The 24,445-nt window shown below is 48.9% G+C and overlaps 2 protein-coding genes across 2 annotated transcripts in view; one reads left to right on the forward strand and one right to left on the reverse strand.

Moving 5' to 3' along the window:
* The first annotated feature begins 9,741 nt into the window (after positions 1–9,741).
* Positions 9,742–14,093, forward strand: tcf19l (transcription factor 19 (SC1), like). Its single transcript, XM_083680752.1, has 3 exons — positions 9,742–10,284; positions 11,569–12,571; positions 12,948–14,093. The coding sequence occupies exons 1-3, from the start codon at positions 10,026–10,028 to the stop codon at positions 13,279–13,281; spliced, it is 1,596 nt and encodes a 531-aa protein (XP_083536878.1). The 5' UTR covers positions 9,742–10,025; the 3' UTR covers positions 13,282–14,093.
* Positions 14,094–14,610: 517 nt separating this feature from the next.
* The window catches only part of pvrl2l (PVR cell adhesion molecule related 2 like), a 78,905-nt gene continuing 69,070 nt past the window's right edge, over positions 14,611–24,445 (reverse strand). The window contains 4 exon segments of the mRNA XM_083680753.1: positions 14,611–17,980; positions 18,983–19,066; positions 19,192–19,249; positions 19,641–19,776. Of these exon segments, the coding sequence (XP_083536879.1) occupies positions 17,732–17,980; positions 18,983–19,066; positions 19,192–19,249; positions 19,641–19,776 (527 nt within the window). The 3' untranslated portion in view covers positions 14,611–17,731.

Consider the following 24,445-nt stretch of genomic DNA (forward strand, 5'->3'; position numbering starts at 1 on the left):
ATCGACCGAATACAGTTACTGAGTCGGGAATGTGTGTCTGGCTCAGTCAAACAGACCTTTTTTTGTTGGGGAAAAGCTAGTTAATGATGTTGCCTTTGCATTGCGTTTCTCCCTTTTGAAGGCGCCTCCGACGGAGCCTCTGTTGGGTGAGAGATCTGTGTTCTGGCTTCCTTCCGTAGTGTTAAGTGGGTGAATCTGTATTGGTGTCTGTACTAATGCTCTGGGATGGTCATAGAGTCCCTATACAGCGTGAGCTTCCCACCACCATCAGATGATCTGTCCAAGCCAGGGGAGGCTGGCGGGGGTAGAAATCGGAGGACTGGCTCATTGTAATGCATGGGACGGAATGAGGAACGGTGTCAAACGCAACGTGTCGAGAGCTTCATTCCTGTTTTTCTTTCCCCTTTTGTCCGTCCCAAAGAGCACCAGAACTTTGATACCGTTCCTCACGAGCCTGTCCTCGTCACAAGCCCGTCCTTGTGTTTCTACCTCTGCTGGCCTCCCCTGGTCTATGTCATCCATTCCTCACCTGTTGCTAATCTCCAAACTGACAACATAACTGCAGTTATTCATTCATGACACGTCATGATAACCGCAGTCATAGTTTCAGTAGCCAATAAGCATACAGATGCAGCTGTCCAATAGGATTCAGCTATTCTGAAGCACAGCACACACATGCACATAATGTTATGATTGGTGTGGGCCAGATACAAGGTAAATATGTATTTATGTGTATGTGTGGGTACGTGCTGATTTGTGTGTGTATGTGCTGTATGTGTGTGTGTATCTGCTGTGTGTGTGTGTGTGTGTGTGTGTGTGTGTGTGTGTGTGTGTGTGTGTGTGTGTGTGTGTGTGTGTGTCTGTCTCATGATCGGGGCCAGTAGTGATTAACTAATAATCAATTGGCTTTAAAATACTCCACATCTAGGACTTGTTTTCCTCACCACATGCTGGGATACCTAGCTAGGCCAGGATGTTTGCAGTTGAGTGGTAGCACTCAGACAGTATGCAGAACATATGACGATATTATAGTGGGATTAGAGTGTGTGTACGCTGGGATTACTGGGATTAGGGTGGAACACACGGGATTAAAGTGGTTTCTAGTAATAGCAATGAGAGGCTGTGGCATTGCTGTGTATTGCATTGCAACAACTTTGTGTTCATACACCAGGGGAGGCTAGAAATCACACACACACACACACACACACACACACACACACACACACACACACACACCAGGGGAGGCTGGTGGGGGTAGAAATCACACACACACACACACACACACACACACACACACACACACACACACACACACAGACACACACACACACACACACACACACACACACAGGTTAAACCTAACCTTGGACTAAAGACCATGTTCAACCTCCATTGAAAGTCCCTTCTAGTCCAGGATTCTAGTCCAGGATTCAACTTAATCTGGGACTGAGAATGCGGCCTTGGAGTCGTACGACCAAACAAAGTTATTAAAGCATGTTTCTGATACAATATTACGACTAGCGATTACGTTCGCACCGTTGTACATCCAAGTATCGCTAACTTCAGTGAAGAAAAAAACAAAAAACGTTTGCTTAATCAGCTACTAGCCCAACGGAAATGAGTGTCATCAATGTGTTGCTGTTTGTCTGTGTCTCCGTGTGTGTCTGTGACGTTGTCCACCTGGTGTGTTTTAAACTGTGTTTAAAGTGGTGTTCAGTAGATTATTTCCATAATGTGACACGACGTGAGAGGCTCTCCTCTTCTAGGAGTTTGCTCTGGAGGTTTAGAAATCACTATTGAGATTCTCGTCTGGCTTGGTTATGGATTAAACCGTAGAGTTCAGGAGACAAGGCAACAGACTTGGACAGCTTGTCTGAGTGGCTTTGCAGGTCCCTCGGCAGTTGTCTGGACCGTTCAGACATGAAAATCGATTAATCTACCTCATCACTCTCTCCCTCTCTCTCTTACTCTCTCCCACCATCTATCTCCCTCTCCCTTTCACACACCTAGAATGCAATCCCCCCGTCCCTCAAGACAGATACCTCCCGAAGTCTGTTCCTCTAAACGTCCAGTGTGTGATTTTTACACCAGCAAATCAAGTCTCCCAGCGTGTCACACTATATATATATATATATATACATATCCTCTCTAAGATCTTATACATGTATATCAGCGGAGGCTGGTGGAGGTGGAAATCGGAGGACGGGCTCATTGTAATGCGCGGAACGGAATGAGGAACGGTATCAAAAGTTTTAATTCCTCCTTTCATTCCGGAATGTATCCTCATTCCGTTCCGTGCGTTACAATGAGCGCGTCCTCCGATGTCCAACCTCTGCCTCACCTGCAGTACCAGTACATGTGCTTCGTCTGTGCCAATTCCTGTTCACCCCTCTATCTATCTGCATATTCTTTATGACTTCATGACAGTTATGGTGAAGTGATGGCTGATGCTCTTTCCTGTGAGCCCTTCCTGAAACAAGTCCCTCCTGTCTTGTTGTTGTTGTTGTTGTTGTTGTTGTTGATAGGTTGTAGAAGAGGCCTACCACAGGTTTATTGAGGATTCCACTGTGCAGTCTCAGTGGGACAGCGCTACCGAGACCACCGAGGTCACGATCAAGGTGAGCAGGGATGAGGGGCTAGTACACAGGCCAGCCGGGCTAGGTCCTTGACTATATCCGTTTTTATTTCCCATAAATGTACAGCTACATAACTGTGACTATTCAGTTATGCCTACTAGCTATGCCTAGTTATGCCTACTAGTTATGCCTAGTTATGCCTAGTTATGCCTAGTTATGCCTAGTTATGCCTAGCTGTTCTTTTGCAATTAGAACACTCAAATCTCACCGGCCTGAAGGGCTAGTCGGTCACAATCTTTTACTCGCCAGCTTTGAATAAAAAGACTAGCCTCGGGCTCGAGCTTCATTTCCATCCCTGCTGGTCAGCCTGTTCGATGAGTCACCAGATGAAAACACACATCACTTCAAACGCAGAACATGTTGACCCAAACACACAGGACCCATGTTTCCGTACGACATAGAACATCGCTGGCGTGCATACTAAGTAGCCCATCTAAATCTGTAAAGATGTACTCTTTCTGACCTCTTTCTACTCTACCCTTCCCTCCCCTCTCTTCCCTCCCCCCTCCTCCTCCGGTGGCAGGGTCTAGAGGTCTCCAAAGGTGGCCGTTACCACACTCTGTCCTCCGACAACTTCCTGGAGATGAGCGACTCGGGAGTGGAGTTCAACACCTCCACCCTCCCGTTGGACAGCGACACGGACGCGCCCCAGAACTACAACTCCAACAAGCTCCTCCTCAACTCCGCCCACTCCGCCTTCACCACCGTCCCAGGTGTCACTGAAGAGGACCTGTTGGGCCCCACCACGCCGGACGCCACGTCCAGGGACATCAGCCTGGCCACGCGGTCGCCCGACGCCCCCGAGGCTGCCGACTGTCCGGCTGACGAGCCCGGAGAGGAAGTGACCCCGTCAGCCCCCGGCGCCAGCGCTGAGAGTACCTGAACGCACCGTGAGAAACGCAGCATCGCAACCCCGCTACGTTCAGAACCGACGACGCCTTGACATCCTGGCTTTAACTCTTTAGCCTCAATGACTTCTTCTCACACGACACAGTCACACTCACCATCACCGCTACGCACACACACACACACACACACACACACACACACACACACACACACACGCACGCATGCACACACACACACTCTGTCTTATGTGGCCACAGCTATCTCGGTATAAGCTAGAGAACGCACTCCATCTTGAATGCACCTCTAAACAACATCAAATCCATCTCTCTATAATCAAGAGTACATTAATTGCTGCGCATATCAGAAATGCATGCATTCATATTAGACTAATGGCCACCATTACTCATTAGCCGCCCCAAAAGAGGCAAACGCTAGTGCACAGCGCATGCAAGCCCTGGCCAAAGAACCATGAACTCAGAGACGTCTAAATAACAAGATGTTTCCGGCTAGGCTAAGTTACCCTGTCGCGGCAAAGGGCGGAAATGCATTCAGCACTTCATTTTATGTAATATACCCAAATGGAATTAACGCACACTTAAAGTTCTGAATACCCTGTTGATGCCTCCATACCGGCATTAGTCCTTGAGTTTGATAAGCGTCAGCCAAGGCGCACAGTGTCTGGCACGCACTGCATCCATTTCATTACATCCAGAGATGCTACCAAGGGATCAGCAGAGCGGGCGCAGCTGAAGGCTTTGTCACCCACTCAGAGGAAGCACACAGTGTACTCTGCAGAACACTGCTCTGGAGAGCATCCAACCCTGACAGTCTTCTTACGTAACTCCTGCTAACAGACCGAGCAGACACAAGAGACCGGTAGATCCAATAGCATCGTGCTCCACGGGAAGCTGCTGAAACAGTCCTGGTGCTGGACTCTCTGCCTCCTCTGAAGACGTCACCACACCGCTAACATGAATGTCCACCGCATCCCCGTTAAAGTCAGCGCACAAAAGACACCAGAATCACCACAACCACAACCACAACCACAACCACAACCACAACAACAACCACCACCACCAACAACACATGAAGCCTTTTTACTTTTTAAACACGCCCACATGAGGGCACCCTTCCTCACCACAGCCCCCCCCCTCCCCTCCCCCCCTCCCTGCCACTGCAGGTGGGCGTGAGACTGATGTTTCTAAGGGACCCACATGTCTGGATGGTTGCTGTCTGCAGACACACACACCCAGGAATGATGAAAGAAGACACAATGGACCTGTTGAGAATGAATGGCTTGCATGATTTCAGCCTCTCTTTGTCGTTGTTTCTGCCTGTGACTCCCCTGTGTGCCAAAATGAGCTGAACGCCTCTCCTGACAAGACTGTCAACGCATCAAATGGAGAGTCTGTGCGTACGAAGACAGCTACGTAAGCAATAATGCCAGACAGGCCGTGATTTATCATCAATATTGTCACGGGGGAGGGGGAGTTGTTAGGCAGTTTGCCGGCAAACCTCCGACCAAATGACCACAGTGAAGGTAAATCACCGCCTTGAGGGCTTTATGGCTGTTATATATCAGTTACACAACACATCTGGCGGTTTCTGCCGTGAGATGGGAAATGTAGTTCCCAAAACTACAAGTGTTGTCAAGGGAACATGATACACAAATCTACCGTGGCGTAGGGATATCATCATTATTGTTATAAAATCACGAAGCTTCGAACGCCTCTCGACCCAATCACAATGCATCAACCGGTTGTATAATGAGGTCCAGGGCACTCATGACTTGGTCCTGTCTTCATCTCTGGCTGTCTGTGTCTGATTCATTTATTTCAATCCCACATTATGTTCTGACCAACGCAGTACCCTGTTCCACCTCCGAGCGGCGTCTTTCACAAACACAATGTACTGGATGACGTTGCAGATCGCATGACTAAAAGTGAAAAGGAAGCCACACATACACACAACAGACATTGGCTACTGTACAGACCTCCTTTCTTGACATCTGAGGGTAGTGTCTATTTGAAGTTTCTGTTGATATTATTGACCGTTTTTTTCGAATATCAAAATACATTCAAATGTGGCCTGGGGTGGTCCAGTGGTCCAGCACCATGGCCTGGGGTGGTCCGATTGTCTAGCACCATGGCCTACAGTGCACACATATGCCCATGTCGGCATGGGTTAGAATCCGGCCAATGCCCTGCTGACATACCCTCTCCTCCTTACTTCCTGTCTTTCTTCTCTACCCTACTCAAAAAAAGAACCTTTAAAATACATCCAAATCACGCTGATACACCGTCACACTGCCTACCAAACCATTCCATTAGGACTGCCTTCCTATCCAGCTCTGCTCTGATCAGGGTTTGTATTCTACAAAGGGCATTCTGTACTGTGTGTTGATAGCTTGTGTGTGTGCATGAATCAGTTATAACAACACAGAGGTCAAGGGTCAAAGGGACATGAAGCGGTGTCATAACCTCCAGCATTATGGGATGGGCCACGGTTGTTGTTTTTGTTGTTGTTAAGGACAACGTCTGCTAGCAATCCCGCTACCTCATGTGGAAACAGATCTAAGATGTCTGTGAGAGGTAATCAAAGCGCTCGGTGTGTGACCGAAAAAAGCACAAATGTAATTTCATGAGCATTTTTAACGGAAAAAGGGTTACAGTTAATCAAAACGACAGATATTGAATTGCAGCTATTGTAAATACGCCCCCCCGCCCCCCCCCCCCCCAGAAGCAGGTTATTTGGTTCATGTGAATGCATCCTGAGCTACTGAGCATTGGAAATATTTTAAGTGTGTAAACTACTAAATAACTATGACTTAAAGTTTATTATCTTGGTTTTGTTTTGTACAATTCCTTAAATGTGTGGTGTTTAGTTGGTGCTAAATTTGTAGGCCTATACTATTTTAGAGGTTTGAAATCTTTGGCTATGAGGTCAATGTAAAAGCCCCTAAATCATGATATCTTTCTTATCAGGTAACAACTTAGTGAACCGGTGGTCTTATAATGGGCATTAACAAGTGTCCTATGTTAGAAAATTGGAGGATGGATTTTGGATTGACTCTTTAGCAATATCAGTGTTGTCACACTGAAAGTTCATGCAAACACACAGGGTAAAAAGGTCGACTACTCACACACACACACACACACTGTACTCCTCCTTACGAACACAAAATCCACAGCTCCCCCTCAAGAATTCTTGTATATAGATATATGTTGCATGTGCGAAGCCCAAACTGTTTCTTACTGCAAGGCTTATGCAATATTTGATATCCCTAAATGGCAGCATTTATCCTTTTACTATTTAGCATTTAACCTTCTGCTACTTCACAGTAGTTAGTTCACGATATATAATGTAAGAGATGTCTTCGACTAAGTGACTGAGAAGATGCTTAGTGGTAGAAAGCCTCTCTGCTGCACCACATATCATCACCCCAGAAGTTTCAGCACCTGAGAATGTTTTTTTTTCTAAAATGCTAAGACATGCTTGAATATTTGTACCAGATGTACTAGCTTCTATGCCTAAGAATGACTGCAGCATGCTAATCAGTTGGGCGCCTCTAGAGGAATATTGTTTGAACTGCACTGTAGATCCTATCCTGTTGGTGTCTGTCCATGAAGTGAAGGAAGTATTCTGATTGTCAATACTACTCTGGCTCAGACTACAGTGTTTTCACCTACACACAAGCCGTCACAATATGAGCTCTGCTATTTTTGTATCCAGTATGTCAACCAGTTTCTTGTTTGTTTATGGTTTACTGAACCAGTCATTTAATTGGGTATAACCAGTGATCCATGTCATTGTGAGAGAGAGCACTGGGAGAGACTGGGAGAGAATGATAGTTCAGAATGCTAGAAGGTGGGCGTGTGTCTGGAACAATGATTCTGTTTTCTTATTTGGTGTCAGGCGACATGGTACTGTATGCAAGCTTGTGAGGCACTGCCGGGGGGCGTCATTATGCTATGCCTATACTCCAGGGGAGGCTGGCGGAGGTAGAAATCGGAGGACGGGGCTCATTGTAATCCATGGAACGGAATGAGCAATCCCGTGACATGAGTTGTGTTTCATACCGTTCCTCATTCCGTTGCGTGCATTGCAATGAGCCCGTCCTCCGATTTCTACCTCCGCCAGCCTCCCACTGCTATGCTCACGTACTGTACGCAGAGAATGTGTGCCGATGGCGCTGACGTATGGGCATTCGTTCCTAGACCGATCTCAGCGCAGACGGTCAACGCCATAACCTTTAAAGTCACACAACAGAAGACTCACAGTCCTCCGCAATATGTCCAGCTTATCAGCTTCAGGGTTATCTTCTCACACCTGACAGGTCCAGAGCTGATGTCAGCTGAATGTTCTACCTTGAAGGTTTATTCAGGTGCCTCAGTGGGAAACGATGTCACATTAATTCAAGAAATAATGTTCCAGTGAATTAACACAGGCACGCAAGCTTGTATTGTTGTTCATTTGCATTTCTCCCCTGTTATTTCATTTGAGTCACACATGATTTAACTGGTGTTTGTTTGACTTGAAAGCTGAGCGTTTGTTAATTTAAGAGAATACATGTCAGTTTGTAGTTTGATTAAAGCTTGTTTGTTTCATTCCCATTTCTCTGGGTTTCACCCCCCACGGTTATCAGGCTGCAGCTGTTGTCATTGACTTTTATAATACTTCACTATCATGAACAGACAGCTTTGCCCTTTTATGCTAGAATTAATAGTTAATTAACAATTTATACTCTGTAATACCTTTTTGGCATCATGCACAGACTTTTGTAAAGCTTTTTTTTCTGTAATGAATGACTATGTTAATTAAAACAATTTTGAAGAGACAGCAACAAATGGATACTGTTATTTTTCGTTGCGTGCTGTCTGGGATAGATTCAAAACACTCCCACCAAAGTCTTGACCTTCTACCTGTAGATGGTAAACGTGTAGTTGAATATATGTCAGTTCCTTTTTTATATGAATGACTTGGCTTAACTAAATGTCAATAAACTAGAATGGTAAAGCCTTTGGGCAAACAAGTAGAAAACTCTAGGCTACTAGAGTGACGACTGGGTGAGAAGTTATTGTCTCATGACAATTCTAAAGCTTGAGATAGTCTAACGAATAACTCAAGAGTTAGTTAACCTCTTCTGCCGAATGCCCTATTTGACTAATTTCCGCCTAAAAACAGACCCAAACTGAACTGCTTCTAACATGATAAATATGATGATCAGGTGCAGAAGCAGGATGCTATGTGATGGGTAACACCTTGAAGTTGTGTGTGGATATGCTCAGATCATAGTTCAGAATAACACACTACACATGACAAGGAGATAAAGTAAACAATAATTAATGAATTAATAATCAAACTAAAGCAGAATGATGGCCCGTCCAGTGTGACGAGGTTGTGACATGTGGCTCCTGCAGCTCTGACTGACCGACAGGAACACCGGCGGCGGAAGTGGCGTCGGTTCTAGCGCAAAGAGGCTCGAGCTGGCGCGCCAAATTTCAAAGGACTTCCTGGGGAAAAGAACGCGAAAACCTGCGGAAAGCGACAAAAAAACGACTTCTAAATCGGGCAGAAGTCGCAACTTATCAGAAGACTTTATATCTTGAGACAATGTTGAACCTATTGATGTAAAGGCATCGTGTTTTAGGGAGTGGGTGAGAGTTGAAACGGACCTGGTTGAAGCAGTGTTTTATGTGGAGGTATGACTTTCGTTCTGGATTCCCAGGACCTCTCCAGCTGGCTGCGCCTTGTGTGAAATGCTTACTATTGTGCCGAATATTTTGCATATTGGCAAGCTTCCATTAGTTTTATTGTAGCATTATGATAAATAGCTAGTTGAATGTACTTGGAAAAATAATTATTGCATTGGATAAACTATTTGTATGCGATAGAACAAAACCGATTGACTTGTCCACTGCAACAAGCTATTAGCTAAAGTTAGCAAGTCGGCGCTGTCAGTCATCTGGTGGATGCATGCATGACCATCTTTCTATTCTCTTTGGATGACACGACAGTTCTTATATATATATTTGTCTCAAAGTCTCATATATAATGTACAAACTCGTGTCTGTCAGCTTGCCCTCTGCATAGTCTATGAATAATGAATGATTACTGTCTTTATCTGTGCATGCTAAACAAAAGTCGTCTGTTTGTGATATTGTCACATCAAGTTTTCCTTTTCTGTGTCTTTCAGGTCGAACAGCAAGCCGCCTCTCCTGAGCCCCCACAACCTGTGGCTGTTTACATTTTAATCAGATAGTGGACTACATATAGTAGCAAATATTAATATTTTAGGTGGCATATACCACCTGATTAATTATCCACATATAGTGGTGGTGCAGATTGTAAACCAAATCTGGTTTTATATGTTGCGTTTGTATTCATATATCGTACAACACCAGCGACTAACACTGAAGCTATCCCCACACAAGAGAAGGCTCCTCTCACATTAATCTAAGTGCTATCCAATCATGGGACATATCTAACAACGCTGTCTCTGATTGGCTGATTGGCTGCGGTGGGAGTCTGTGATTCACCATGCTGTCCGGGGTGCAGCCCTGCTTCCAGCTGCTGAGGATCGGCCTGTCCTCTGTGGACTCGTCCCGGGACCTGTACACCTTCAGGCCCGCTCTGACCCACTCTGTGTTCCGGCTGGGCCGAGCCGCCGAGCTGTGTGACGTCACGCTGGACTCTGTGTCCGTGTCCCGGATCCATGCTGAACTGCATGCTGGGAGGGAGGCGGAGGGGGCGGTGGAGGAGGGCTGGAAGGTGCTGATCAAGGACCGCAGCACACATGGTGAGAACCTTACCTTACCTTGCCGTACCGTACCTTACCGCCTTTTACCTGTTACCACCTTTAGAGGTCGGAGGAGGAGGAGAGGGGGATGGATAGAGGGATGGATAGATAGAGGGTGGAGAGGGGGATGGATAGAGAGATGGATAGATAGAGGGTGTTAGGGTGTGGAGAGGTCTGAGGAGGAGAGGGGGATGGATAGAGGGATGGATAGATAGATAGAGGGTGTTAGGGGGTGGAGAGGTCAGAGGAAAGGAGCCCAGGTGTAGCCTAAAGAGACGGGTCTTTACTTCAGCTCACACCGTTAAAGTGCACTTGAATCTTTACTTCATCTCACATTTTATGATCTGTTAATCAGAGTACACTTCACTATGGAGGTGTCAACATGGCCTTATGTTAATCAGAGGACACTTCACTGTGGAGGTGTGAACATGGCCTTATTAGGACGATTAAAGAGGACTCTGACGTGGGTTTTGGGCTCCTGTCTCTCAGTCAGCCTCCTCCATGTGTAAAGTGTCTCAGTCAGCCTCCTCCATGTGTAAGGTGTCTGGGCTCCTCCATGTGTAAAGGTGGGTTAGGGTGTCTGGGCTCCTCCATGTGTAAAGGTGGGTTAGGGTGTCTGGGCTCCTCCATGTGTAAGGTGGGTTAGGGTGTCTGGGCTCCTCCATGTGTAAGGTGGGTTAGGGTGTCTGGGCTCCTCCATGTGTAAGGTGGGTTAGGGTGTCTGGGCTCCTCCATGTGTAAAGTGTCTCAGTCAGCCTCCTCCATGTGTAAAGTGTCTGGGCTCCTGTCTCTAAGTCAGCCTCCTCCATGTGTAAGGTGTCTGGGCTCCTCCATGTGTAAGGTGGGTTAGGGTGTCTGGCTACGTGAGACTGACTGTCAGAGTGGATTCACGTTTCCTCACCTCAGTTTGTCTGTTTGTTGCAGTAAATGTCGACATCAGTATTCAGCTATTCTGTCATTTCAGGACCTCACTGCTTCTTTCACTCCCCGACATATTATTGCCACTACATTCATTGCACCTTTGCATTATTACCGTCAAATATTGCTGCTACACTTGACATTGTGTGACTATTGTTTATTATGACATGTCATTACTGCTGCTACTGACACTACACCTATTGACACTGTTTTGTTATATTGTTGATGTATTGATTGTTGTTGAATGAGGAGTAAGATCCCAAAGCATTTCAATATGTCAATTACAGCTGTATGCGATGTCACAGATTAGATTAGATTAGATTTTAGTTTTGACGGTAACGAGTGCTCTTCTTCTCCGACATCCAGGGACGTGGGTGAACGAGGTCCGCCTCCAGCCAGGCGTCCAATGGGAGCTCTCGGACGGTGACACGCTCTCCTTCGGCGGCCAGTCGGACCGAGGGAGCCCGGAGTTCTACTTCCTGTTCCAGAAGGTTCTGGTGCGGCCGCTGGACTTCGACGCCATCACCATCCCCAAGGCCGGCTCCTTCTCCTCGGACCTCCAGAACCGGATCAGGACCAGCCTGGACCGCAAAGCCGCGGCCAACCTGGACCTCTCCACCCTGTCCATCAACCGGGCCACGGTCATCCTGAACTCTATCGGCAGCCTGAGCAAGATGAAGGGAAGTCCCTGGACGTTTAAGAAGACGGATGGCCACGCCACGGACCCCGCCTCCGCCTCCGCCCCTCCTCCCTTCAGCTCCCTGATCCCGCCCTCCACGCCGCCCCCCTTTCCCCCCGCCTCCTCCGTCTCCTCATCCAAATCGGTCCCGCTCTCGTCCAAGAGCCGGCGCAAGTCGGCCCACACGGTCCTCCTGGAGGACGACGACAGCTCTGACGAGGCCAGAGGTCAGCGGGTCGCGGAGGATGGACAGAGGGCCCGCGGGAGGAAGAGGAGGCGCCTTTACAAATCCGAATCGGAGGGGTTCCACCCCCAGCTGGTGAAGGCGGAGCCGGACGTGAGGAAACATCAGTTTGATCTGAAACGCCACGTGTCCGTGACCAAGCCTGTGGGAAGCTGCCACGCCGTTGTGGCCAACGCCAAACCAAACCATGTGACCTTCACGTCCACTCAGAGGCGAGCGATCGACCCGGGTCACCGGACGGGCCCGAATATGAGTCTCTCAGCCTTCCGCCAGCAGAGGGGGTTTTCATCAGGGTCCTTGCGGGGAAGGCAGAGGGCTCACAGCTCCCCGGTGTACTCCCCCCTGGTGGTGGGAGGAGAGAGCTACAGCCTGGCCTCACCATCCCTAAGGCTGTGTAAGGAGGAGAGAGGAAGGGGGCAATTTGCCAGATTTCACGTCACCACTGGGTGAGACTGCCTTCCTGTGACGACCCCAGGGGAGGCCGGTGGAGGTAGAAATCGGAGGACGAGCTCATTGTATTGAATGGAATGAGGAATGGTATCAAACGCATTGCAATGCATGGAATGAATTACAATGAGCCTGTCCTCCGATTTCCACCTCCACCAGCCTCCTCTTCTCCCCACTACCATGAGCAAAAGCTTGTTGTTTTAAAGTTAGTTTTAAACTAAGGACTGTCATCTAACGAGATAAGAAATCCATTAACATCATGAACCATACAGTCAACACTTAAGCCAAAATTCGGTGTAAAAAAATGAGCGGCGTAAATCCTGTAGTGTGTCTTTAAATAAAACGTGTCCATCCCTCTCTTCCTCTCCTCTACAGCAAGCGCCGCGGCCGACCCAGGAAGCACCCTCCTCCTCCACGGCCATCCCTCCCATCCCCCTCTTCCTCCTCATCCTCCTCCTCATGCTCCTCCTCATCCTCCTCCAGCTCCTCCTCTTCCTCTTCAGATGATGACGATGACGAGGAGGGGGAGGGTCCGGCGCAGGGGGTGGAGCCGTGTGCCGCGCCGCGGTGCCGTCTGCCACAGCAGGAGACGGTCCAGTGGATCCAGTGTGACGTCTGCGACGCCTGGTACCATCTGGACTGCCTGCACTGCGACCGCAAGAGCCTCCTGCAAGACCCCAACGCAGACTTCCACTGTGGCTGCTGCTGATCCAGAGACCCGTCCCCCCCCCCACCCCTACACTAGAGCACACAATCATCAGACAGGACGGCTTGTTTGGGAGAGAAATTAAATAAAAAAGACAAAAGACTATTGAGTGGTATAATGAGATGAGGGTTTGTATGGTTGAATATGTTGCGTATGGTCTTGTAAAGGTTTTATTCACGGTCACGAGGCTCTTATGAACTACGGAGCTGATGTCATGTATGTGTATATAAGCACTGTGGCCTGAGACACAGACTCACATGAAGAAAGACCACCCTGACTCCCCACCGCAGGGTCTCCCACCCTGACTCCCCACCTCAGGGTCTCCCACCCTGACTCCCCACCGCAGGGTCTCCCACCCTGACTCCCCACCTCAGGGTCTCTCATCCAAACCCACCCTGAAGCTGGACATGCCAATATGGGGAATGTAAAGCTAAGCTCTATCCAGATGACTAAAGATGTTTATGCAGATGCAAGACTGGGTTTTCGGTGTCCTGACTGTCTTAAGGGTTGTTTGTTCTCCGGTTTGAATCTCTACTTTTGAAATGCCTGATTGTTTTGACGCCCATTTCAGATTTATATAGACCTGTATGCAGAGTTGTTGCTTTTTTTGTTCAAATTACCACAAGCTTTACGAAGACTACGGTCATCCCTGGGCATCCATCATACTTTAAAACGGATTTATGTCAGAATGTAGAACATGATTACAAAATGTGTCACACTGTCATCACTTTAATGAGTATAATTATCAGCTCGCAATAATAACATTTTTTCAGTTGGTTGTTTCACATTATTGGCATTTGTCTTCAAAGTTATCAGGGAAGAAATAAAGGTATTTAAAGAAAAGGCTTCTGGCCTCTTATTCTTTCATGCATGACTCATCCTAATGGATATTGCTGTCAGACACAAAGACAGAGTGCATAATATCTCTGGGTAGTGCAGGGGAGGATGGGCTCATTGTAAACTTTGGAACGGAATCAGGAATGGTGTTTGATAGCATTCCTCATTCCATTCCATTCCAATGAGCCTGTCCTCCGATTTCTACCTCCACCAGCCTCGCCTGTCATGTACAGGGTAAATAAAGGCAAGCAGTGGTTGTTACCACAGGACATACGGACGCAGCAGGATGTGATCTTCTCAGTGACTCATTTTGGTCATCTATGGGAGGCTGCATGCTGCAGGGGAGGCTGGTAGAGGTAGAAATCGGAGGACACGTTTGATACCATTCCATTCCATGCATTACAATGAGCCTGTCCTCCGATTTCTACCTCCACCAGCCTCCCCAGGTGCCACTGTGGCTGCTGCTGAGGCGAACAGAATAACGACATCTGAGGGGTCTTTGGTTTACATTTTATTCGACAAGACAATGGTCCATAAAACATAGAACAAGTTTCCCCAAAAAGCAACAAAATGAAAGACCTGTGAATAAAAAGTCACTAAAACATGATCCCCAGTGTCTGGCTTCCCACACAGTCAGAGGTCAAGAGGTCACCCCCATGTGTCTACAGCTTCCTTTAATAAGACAGAAAATGTATGTGAAAAATTAAAAAATGAATAAACCAAAAAATAACGTAACGAAGGCACGTCTGGCTTGGTGACAGAAACAGCGGCGCTGCGTGGCTAAACGGGAGGAGACGGAGCTCTGGCGAGCATTGTTGCCAATATTCACAGTTTAATATTTCTGGCATCAAACCTATCAGGGAAGGGAAGACGAAGTGCTTAGCGAAACACACTGCAGTTCCTGCAGCGGAGGGAACTGGAAACAGACGCCTCACGAACAGGAGAACGCAACAAAACAAACTAAGTTATTGGTCTCTGATAACAGACTAATCATGTGTCTCCAATGATTTCTTGTATACTTGTGTTCAGGCTCTCGACAATACGTTAAACAGTATATATTGACAACAATATGAAACAATACATAAAATACCCTTTAAAAAAAATAAAACAATACATCTTTAAAAAAATAAAATAAAAAAAATAGAAAAAAAATGGAATCACAGTTTTACAATAAAACAAGTGAACAAATAAAACAAAAAATGTTCACTATTCATTTCCCTTTTGAACTCTGACCTGTGTAAGGGATATAAATTACACGTGATTGTCTGTTACTGTGCCGCCGTTGTGATCCACGGCCAATCGCGGCACCACTTTATTTTTTTTTGCACACAACAAAAGATTGATCTACCCATAGTTCCATGCAGCATGCAGACATAACCTTAAAAGAAACACTGGAGGCACTCCCCTTTAAAGACACACTGGAGGCACTCCCCTTTAAAGAAACACCGGAGACACTCCCCTTTAAAGAAACAATGGAGACACTCCCCTTTAAAGAAACAATGGAGACACTCCCCTTTAAAGAAACAACAGAGACCACCAAAGCCGATGACAGTTAGTTCAAAAGTGATTGTCACATCAGAAACGACAAGTATTGCATTGATGCACCGGCGGTGAGGAATGTGAGGATGAAGGAAGGATGAGGGTGGCAGGCAGTAGATGCAATCTCTCTCTCTATTCGTCTGGCCTGTCTTATCTTTTAATCCATCTGTCTATCTATATCTATACTATCTATTCCTCTGGTCTGTCTATCTATCCATCTATATCTATACTATCTATTCCTCTGGTCTGTCTGTCTATCTATATATCTATATCTATATCTATAGTATCTATTCATCTACTGTATGTACCAGGGGAGGCTGGCGGAGGCAGAAATCGGAGGGCGGACTCATTGTGATGCATGGAACAGACGCATCCCGTGCATTACAATGAGCCCGGCCTCCGATTTCTGCCTCCACCGGCCTCCCCTGCTATCAACATACATACATTTCCATATGTTCATGTGCTTTTGTTCTCGGTCATGTGCTCTCTGTCTCTCGTTCTGTCAACAAGCTACTAGATCAATACGGTCCAGGATCACGTCGCCGTGACGACAGTGTGCCCTCATCGGTTTGTGCGGTTCAAGCTCTTTGGCACGCGAGACCCTTAGCCTTGTTCATATAACTGAGCAAGGACCCGATTCAGCCGTCTGTGTAAAGGCTGTGCTCTCTGTGGGAGGTCCATTATCTCCCACTGGCTGCCTGCTGCACTAGCTGGCGTCTGAACGCCTCCCTGCTGCTCTGCATCAGGAGTCCTGGTGCTTGAAGTGGACCATACTGTAGGTGGAGGAACGGAGGCCGGTGGAGGTAGAAATCGGAGGACGGGACAGGCTCAGTGTAACGCATGGAGCGGGATGAGGAATGGGTATCAAACTATTCCATTCCATGCATTACAGTGAGCCCGTCCTCCGATTTCTACCTGCACCAGCCTCCCCTGAGGCGGAGGAATGCAACGAGTTTAACAACATTCAAAATGAAGACAGGAGAGCCTGTAGAACGGCCGTGGGAAAATCAAGCCAACTGTGTTTAACAAGTGTGTTTAACAAGCCACCAATCATGCCATGCAGAATAGAAGGAGTAAAATCCACACCGTATTTTTTTGGGATTCAAAACATCAGCATCGTGAAACCTCAATATACCCGTTAAAGCAAAAATTGACACTTTTCAATTTCACGTGGAAACTGACACACCCCTACGAAGAGGCACTGGAAACACCAACACTCAAATGTATTTTTTTTATGTGCACACATTTCACCAACAATATATTAATCATCAATATTATTTACAGTGTTCACTGATCATTTGGTACTCTGACATCTAATAAGGACCCACTTGAGACGGTCAAGCATAATTGTTCATCAATGCCATTTTTCACATACGTGTGTATCAATACAGAAAAGGCTTTAAAATCAGACTAAAATACAAAATATAAAAATACATATTTTGCTATATGTAAAATATCCAGCACGTATTAGAGAACATAACCACTTTAATGTAATCATAAAATGGTAATAATGGCAGTATCTTCCCATACATGCTGTGTATCTTGACATACTGAAAATACATTCCTTATATTTTGACGTTAATTTGACAAATGTTGGCGGTATTATGTCTTGTGGGGAATACGGCACTCGCACTGATAATTGCGTATGTTCTGTGTGCTTTTCTGTAAACCAAAATGACACATTTTATGACCCTAATATGCAGTAATGCCAACTCTTGCGATTCAGACAGAAACTGTTTCGAAACTAAAACATGAATCATGAGTCTAAAGTCATGTTGTGATGTCGCAGAGCAACCGGAACTTACTCCCACATCCTTTACCCAAACTGCCAAAACCTCAGACAACTGTTTTTTGGTCTGAAAATGGCTGCTACATGCTAACATGCTAACAACCTGCTTCAAGTTCGATTACTGGACTATTGCCAAAATTAGCAAGAGTGGGAAAAACTGCATTAAGGTTCGGCCACGCCCAGGAGGCGCCCAGGAGGCCGGTGTTGTGCCGATGCTGGACCACTATGCCGTAGCCGAGGCTCGGTGCCGGGGGGAGGGGGGGGAGGGGGTCACAGGTCACGGCACTGCTACACGTACATGGCGGAGGAAACGAAGCTCTCGCCACGGGACACGGTTGTGGACGGCGGCTCCAGGTTCACCTCATCACCGTGGTTACCCTCCACCTCGGGCGTGGCAGAGTACGGCGGCAGGGAGTCCTTCTGAGACTCGTCCACGTTGTCATATATCACCGTGTCCTCCAGGTCAGAGGGGGCGCCACCGTTGGCCGCAGCGCCGCCTCCGGTGTTATCGTTATCGTCATCATCGGCGTCCAGGTCCTGAAACACCAACAGAGCACGGCTGAATCAGGGACTTAGACACTCCAAGAACACCACCATTACTACTGGATTATTATTACCATTACTACTAAATGATGATTTTTTAAAATAAAAATTACACACACACATAAATAAACACACACACACAATTACACTGAGCTTTGTTTACACTAGCCATTGGTACTAGCTAGCTTACATCACAAAATGTACTATCCATGTTCTACCCATGTTCTATCCATGTTCTATCCATGTACTATCCATGTACTATCCATGTTCTATCCATGTTCTATCCATGTACTATCCATGTTCTATCCATGTACTATCCATGTTCTACCCATGTTCTATCCATGTTCTATCCATGTACTATCCATGTTCTATCCATGTTCTATCCATGTTCTATCCATGTACTATCCATGTTCTATCCATGTACTATCCAGACCACTGAGGTAAGAGCCTGACCAATCTCAAGTGAACAGGTAATAATGCAGGTTTGAAAGGGATACTTTTGATTCGTCTACTTTCTGTAACGAGCTACAATGTCGACAACAGAGTGACCGTCCTGCCCGGGAGAAATCAATCCGCCAATACCACAGAAACGTTGGTGGGGAGCTGTTACACTGTCGCTCCACAATCCCTGCAGACTCTTTAAGCCCATTATATGTTGTAGTACAGTGAACATGTCTTGTGTACTGTAGCTCCCGCCAGACGGGCCCATAATTGGGCCCAAATTCCGCTTTAATTGTATTATTAATGTGATTATTGTTTACTTTATCTCCTTGTCATGTGTAGTGTGTTAGTCTGGACTATGATCTGAGCGTATCCACACAAAATTTCAAGGTGTTACCCATCAAATGGCATCCTGCTTCTGCATCTGATCATCATATTTAGAAGCAGTTTAGTTTGGGTCTGGTTTTTAGGTGGTCATTTGTCAAATAGGGCATAAAGCTTAAGATGTTACGATGGAGAGAGTCTGACGCGTTTCAAGTTTTGACATAGTCTCACCGTGACAGGCTCTCCGCCGGTCTCGTAGTAGGTCTTGTTGCTGAGTGGCTGGGTCTCTGTCACCGAGTCAACAGGCTTGGTCAGCTGAGGGGTCACACAGAGGTCAACATCAGGTCAGAGGTCACTGACCAGAGATTAGCCCCATTAGCACTGCACTGAACGTGGTTTATGACCTTTGAGGACCAGACGAGAGGGCGGCAATTACTCACCATCTCAGTGGAGCTGCCAGCCTTCACCGGGGGAGGGGGCTTGTGCTTGGGGGGGCCGCTGATTGGACGAGAGAAAGATGTGGGAGGAGAGGTTAGCGTTAGCATTCCTAGCTCTATCCGTACCTAACAACGGAACACAAGGTTTTGATGCGTCTGAGTCATACATTGATACCAGAGGAGGCTGGTGGAGGCAGAAACAGGAGGAAAGCTCATTGTAATCCGTGGAATCAGTTGAGGAATGGCACCCCAATTTCAGGGGAGGCTGGTGGAGGTAGATATTAGAGGCTGGGTGTGTTTATACCGTTCCTCATTCCGTTCCATGCATTACAATGAGCCCCGTCCTCCGATTTCTGCCTCCGCCAGCCTCCCCTGGTTCATAAACTATGAAAGGTGAGAAAGGCGGAGCGTTGTGGAATGCGGAACGTTCATCCGGAAGACGGAACACTCACTCTCCGTTCTCGGCGTTCTGCTGGCGTTTACGGACCATCAGGACGACGGCGGCGATGATGGCGGCGAGGAGGATCACGGCGATGATGCCGCCGATGATGGCGCCGGTGTTCGGCCCGGGCGTCTTCACGCGCTTCTCTGAAAGAGAGGAAGAGGAAGAGAGGGATGTCAGGAAAGAGGAGGAGAGGGACGTCTGGAAAGTGTGTCAGACATGGAACACCGTAGGGACAAGCAAGGGAAGTCACCTTTGAGAAGCCACAAATCACAAACACGTACATCGCATACAGCTGTAAGTGATATTGTGAAATGCTTTGGAATCTTGCTCCTGGAATCGTGCGTAAGAGTGTAGTGTGAGTCACAGCAGCACTGACTGCCGAGTACTGACGTGGTCAAAGAAAGGCCATGGATGAATGAAGCTGAACGGGATTGTAAACGGGATTTGTTTTAGTATTTTTTATTGCTCCTTTAGGAGAGCCCTGTGAGGAGCATGGCGTATAAACACGTCAGGTTCATCAACTCATCCTCAGCCGAAGGTTTTGAGCTGACCTTCACCTCCTCGCGCCAGAGGGAGCGGAGGCTCTGATTACAGCCTTTCTCAACAGCAAGACTTCAACAATTCCCATATCCGGCCACCAGAGGGAGCTAAACCCCATTGAGGATACAGTACCAGGCCTGACAGTGAATGCACTTCCTCTCCCTGACCACATGGGGGAGTTGTGACTTCATGAGCTTCATGAGTGAGAGCAGCGCCTGCTTTGAAGGATCCTCAGGCAGACTGAGGCTTGCATCCGTGTCAGTAATTTGTCTCTGGGTGTCTCCGCTGGGAGATTTGTCTCTGGGTGTCCCCGCCTGTCTGGGGGGGGGGGGGGGGGGGGGTGTACACAGACACACCCTCGACACCAAGCTGTCACTCACAACCAAAAAATGGAAACGGGTCGTCAATAATGTATGATTGCAAAACATGAAATGGAGGGCAAGAGGGATGCAGGAGAGGGAGGGGGAGAAGGAGGGGAGAGGGAGGGGGAGAGAAGGAAGGGAGAGGGAGGGGGAGAGAGGGATGGGAGAGGGAGGGGGAGAGAGGGATGGGAGAGGGAGGAGGAGAGAGGGAGGTGGAGAGAGGGATGGGGAGAGGGAGGGGAGAGAAGGAGGGGAGAGGGAGGGGGAGAGAAGGAGGGGAGAGGGACGGGGAGAGAGGGATGGGAGAGGGAGGTGGAGAGGGGGGTTGGAGGGATGTCTCCAGCCTGAAATGCTCTTTTTCATAACTGGATATACTGTACACACACACACACACACACACACACACAGACACACAGACACTCCCTGCCCCCCATCCACGGGCATCCCTCTGTGAGTACTACAATTGTTTATTTCATGTGCGCATCACATGTCCACATTCCAAACATTCCCCATTGATGTTCTCTTATCAATAACAAACCACCTCCTCAATAAATAATGAGTCATGTCACTGCATCAAAGACCAGCCAGGAACGAGGGAGGAGGAGGAGGAGCATGGGAGGTGGGGGGGGGAAGAGGAGGAGAGAGGAAAGGGTTTTGAAAGAGGGCGTAATTGGCTGAAATGCTGCTGGGTTAAGTGAAGGGACGGGCGGGCAGGCAGACGGCCAGGCAGACGGGCAGGCAGACGGGCAGGCAGACGGGATGTGAGGAGAAGGGATGTGAGGAGAAGGGATGTGAGCAGGTCTGAACAGAGGAGACAGAAGAGGGGGATGAAAGGGATGGATACAGGAATGGGGTGTGGTGGGGAGAACGCTTCAGTGATGAGCCCACCGAACAGATGTGTGCTCGCACACACACACACGCACCCCTCCCCTGGTTCTACCTCCACCAGCCTCCCCTGGTCCTACCTGCCGCAGCCTCCCCTGGGCCTACCTAGTCCAGCCTCCCCTGGTACTACGTGGTCCAGCCTCCCCTGGGCCTACCTGGTCCAGCCTCCCCTGGGCCTACCTGCCCCAGCCTCCCCTGGTACTACGTGGTCCAGCCTCCCCTGGTCCTACCTAGTCCAGCCTCCCCTGGTACTACGTGGTCCAGCCTCCCCTGGGCCTACCTGCCCCAGCCTCCCCTGGTCCTACCTGCCCCAGCCTCCCCTGGTCCTACCTGCCCCAGCCTCCCCTGGTCCTACCTGGTCCAGCCTCCCCTGGTCCTACCTGGTCCAGCCTCCCCTGGTCCTACCTGGTCCAGCCTCCCCTGGTCTGTACAGTATGTTAGTTTGAGGGAGGGTGGCTGTTATTGTCGCAGGGCCTCTCCCTAACCAGAGCACACGTACACCAAACACACACACACACACACACACACACACACACACACACACACACACACACACACACACACTCTCACACACTCTCACACAAACTCACACATTACTGTGAGTCACTTATAAATAGATGTGGGCCGATGGGGGGAGGGAGGGGGGGGGGGAGGGGGGAGCGGCAGGGGGGAGGGGGGGGAGTGACAGGGGTGTGAAGGGCCTGAAGTGGAGCCAGAGAGCCAGGCTTTAAAGGTCCCCCATCTCTGTGGGGAGAGGTTGAGTGACACGCAGGAACAACAAGCCAAACAGCCACACACACAGTATATATGCAGCAGTACAACCTACTCATCTCATCTTTGATTCCTTCTACACACTCTGGTCCTCACACACACAACTTTCTGCTCCTCTCCTTCTCTCTCTCTCACACACACACACACACACACACACACGTCATGGTCCATTACAGCAGCTTCCTCTAGAAGTGGAGAAAGTCTTTCAATAGGGAGAAACATTTCTCCTCTCCTCCTCTCCTCACCCTGCTGTGCTTAGTGTCTGAAAGGGGATTACAGTCCCCCCCCCACAGGGGTGTCCCCCTCCCTCATTTATTTATTTAGTCATTTATTCACTCCTTCTCCTTCTCGCCTTTTCTTCTCCTTCTCGCCACCCCCCCCCCCCCCGTACACACACACACTCATGCACTCCTATCAACTTGAAAGGGCAGCTTGTGATTGGAGGGGCAGCCGGTGTGCAGAGGAGCAAATCTGATGGGACCTTTCATGTCCCACGAGGTCGTCTGCTGTCAGCCTGGGAGGAGAGTCTCCCCTGAGCCCTCCAGACCTCCGGCCTGGGAGGAGAGACTCCCCTGAGCCCCCCAGACCTCCAGCCTGGGAGGAGAGACTCCCCTGAGCCCCCCAGACCTCCAGCCAGGGAGGAGAGACTCCCCTGAGCCCCCCAGACCTCCAGCCAGGGAGGAGTCTCCCCTGAGCTTCAGCCTGGCCTGGGAGGAGAGTCGACCAGCCTAGGATCGTCTGATAGTAAGACTGTACACCCCTTTCCTACATCTGCACTGTGTGTGTGTGTGTGTGCCTGTGTCTGTGTCTGTGTGTGTGTGAGAGAGAGAGAGAGAGTGAGTGAGTGATATCTCTAAGTCTTGGATAAACTCTACTTTTCAGCCGTGTCTATTACCAGAGATCCCTTTTAATCTGCGGCCATTCGCCCCAGTCCTCCATCTGTCTCCCACTTAGCAGGATTAAAACCCGGCCCGGCCCGGCCGGGCCCGCCTCCTCCTCAAACAGCATTAGCGACCCGAAATGGTGGCGCTGCTCGGCAAACGATCCCCAAATGAGCTGATCTCCCCCCGGGCGCTGACCCGGCGCGGGGATCAAACTAGGTCAGCTCCGAGCGTGTCTGAGAGTGGCCACTTCAGAACCGCCGGGTGCTCCTCCTCCTCAACAGCCTCTCCTCTCAAACGAGGTCACGTGATCTCTCTCTCTCTCAGAACCGCTCATGTGGGTCGAGCGCGGGCCTGAGGAGGGGGGGGGGGGGTTTCAGGTTGCCACCAGACCTATTATAACATCTTGTTACCTAGCAACGACGCGCAGTAGGTACCGAGGCCAGGGTGTTTGGACGGGCACTGAGGCGCGGTGGGAGGTCAGAGGTCAGGAGGTCAGGAGGTCAGCAGGTTGAAGCCCTCAGACCTAAGGGGTCTCCTGGCCAAGACTGCAGGGGTCTCCCTCTCAGAGCTCTGCCTGCGCTGTGTCTCCTTGCCCGCTTGGCTCCGCCTCCCTGCCCGCTTGGCTCCGCCTCCCTGCCTGCCTCTCTCCGCCACGAGGTTCAAAACATTTCACGGTAAATTAAAGTGATATCTGGTAAGGAGGTCTGACGGCTCCACGACGAGGCTGTTAAAAGCGGAAGCGGTTTGATGTTCCTCGGTGTGAGAGATCCTGAACCCAGCAGAACCGTTCAGCGGGTGGCCCATCACACACACACACACACACACACACACACACACACACACACACACACACACACACACACACACACACACACACACAGCCGGGCTTATCTGCACAGATCTCCCCTCCCTCCCCCCTCCGCTGTCACAACTGTCTGGGGGATTACCGCCGATGTGAGTGACACTGTGTGTGTGTGGAGTGTGTGTGTGTGTGTCAGTCTGTATTGCTAGTTGAGTGTCTGTTTGTGTCAACGTCTGTGTGATGCTATCCCTCAATGTGTGTGTGTGTGTGTGTGTGTAGACTTGTGTGGTCTGTGTCTGTCAGTCTGTCTTCATAACTCTTTGAGAATGTGTGTCAGTTTGTGCTGCTACCCGACAGTACACTGTGTGTGTGTGTGTGTGTGTGTGTGTGTGTGTGTGTGCCCCTCACTGTGACGGTTGTCTTCTCTCTCTCTCCTCCCCAGGGAGCAGTATGTTTCCTGCCATCCAGTGCCAGAGTGAATCAGCGCACACACACACTCCCGGGCCGGGCCGGGCCACGGCAGACAGGGGATCAGACCCTCCTCCCCCCCCAGGGCCCCCTGCTGTCC

This window comes from Argentina silus, assembly GCF_951799395.1.
Source record: "Argentina silus genome assembly, chromosome: 11".
Classification (NCBI taxonomy): Eukaryota; Metazoa; Chordata; class Actinopteri; order Argentiniformes; family Argentinidae; genus Argentina; species Argentina silus.

Coding starts and splice junctions, on each gene's coding strand:
- tcf19l (XM_083680752.1), top strand. CDS start 10,026: ATGCTGTCCGGGGTGCAGCCCTGCTTCCAGCTGCTGAGGATCGGCCTG. Junction 10,285..11,568: donor CAAGGACCGCAGCACACATG/GTGAGAACCTTA, acceptor TCCGACATCCAG/GGACGTGGGTGAACGAGGTC. Junction 12,572..12,947: donor AGATTTCACGTCACCACTGG/GTGAGACTGCCT, acceptor TCTCCTCTACAG/CAAGCGCCGCGGCCGACCCA.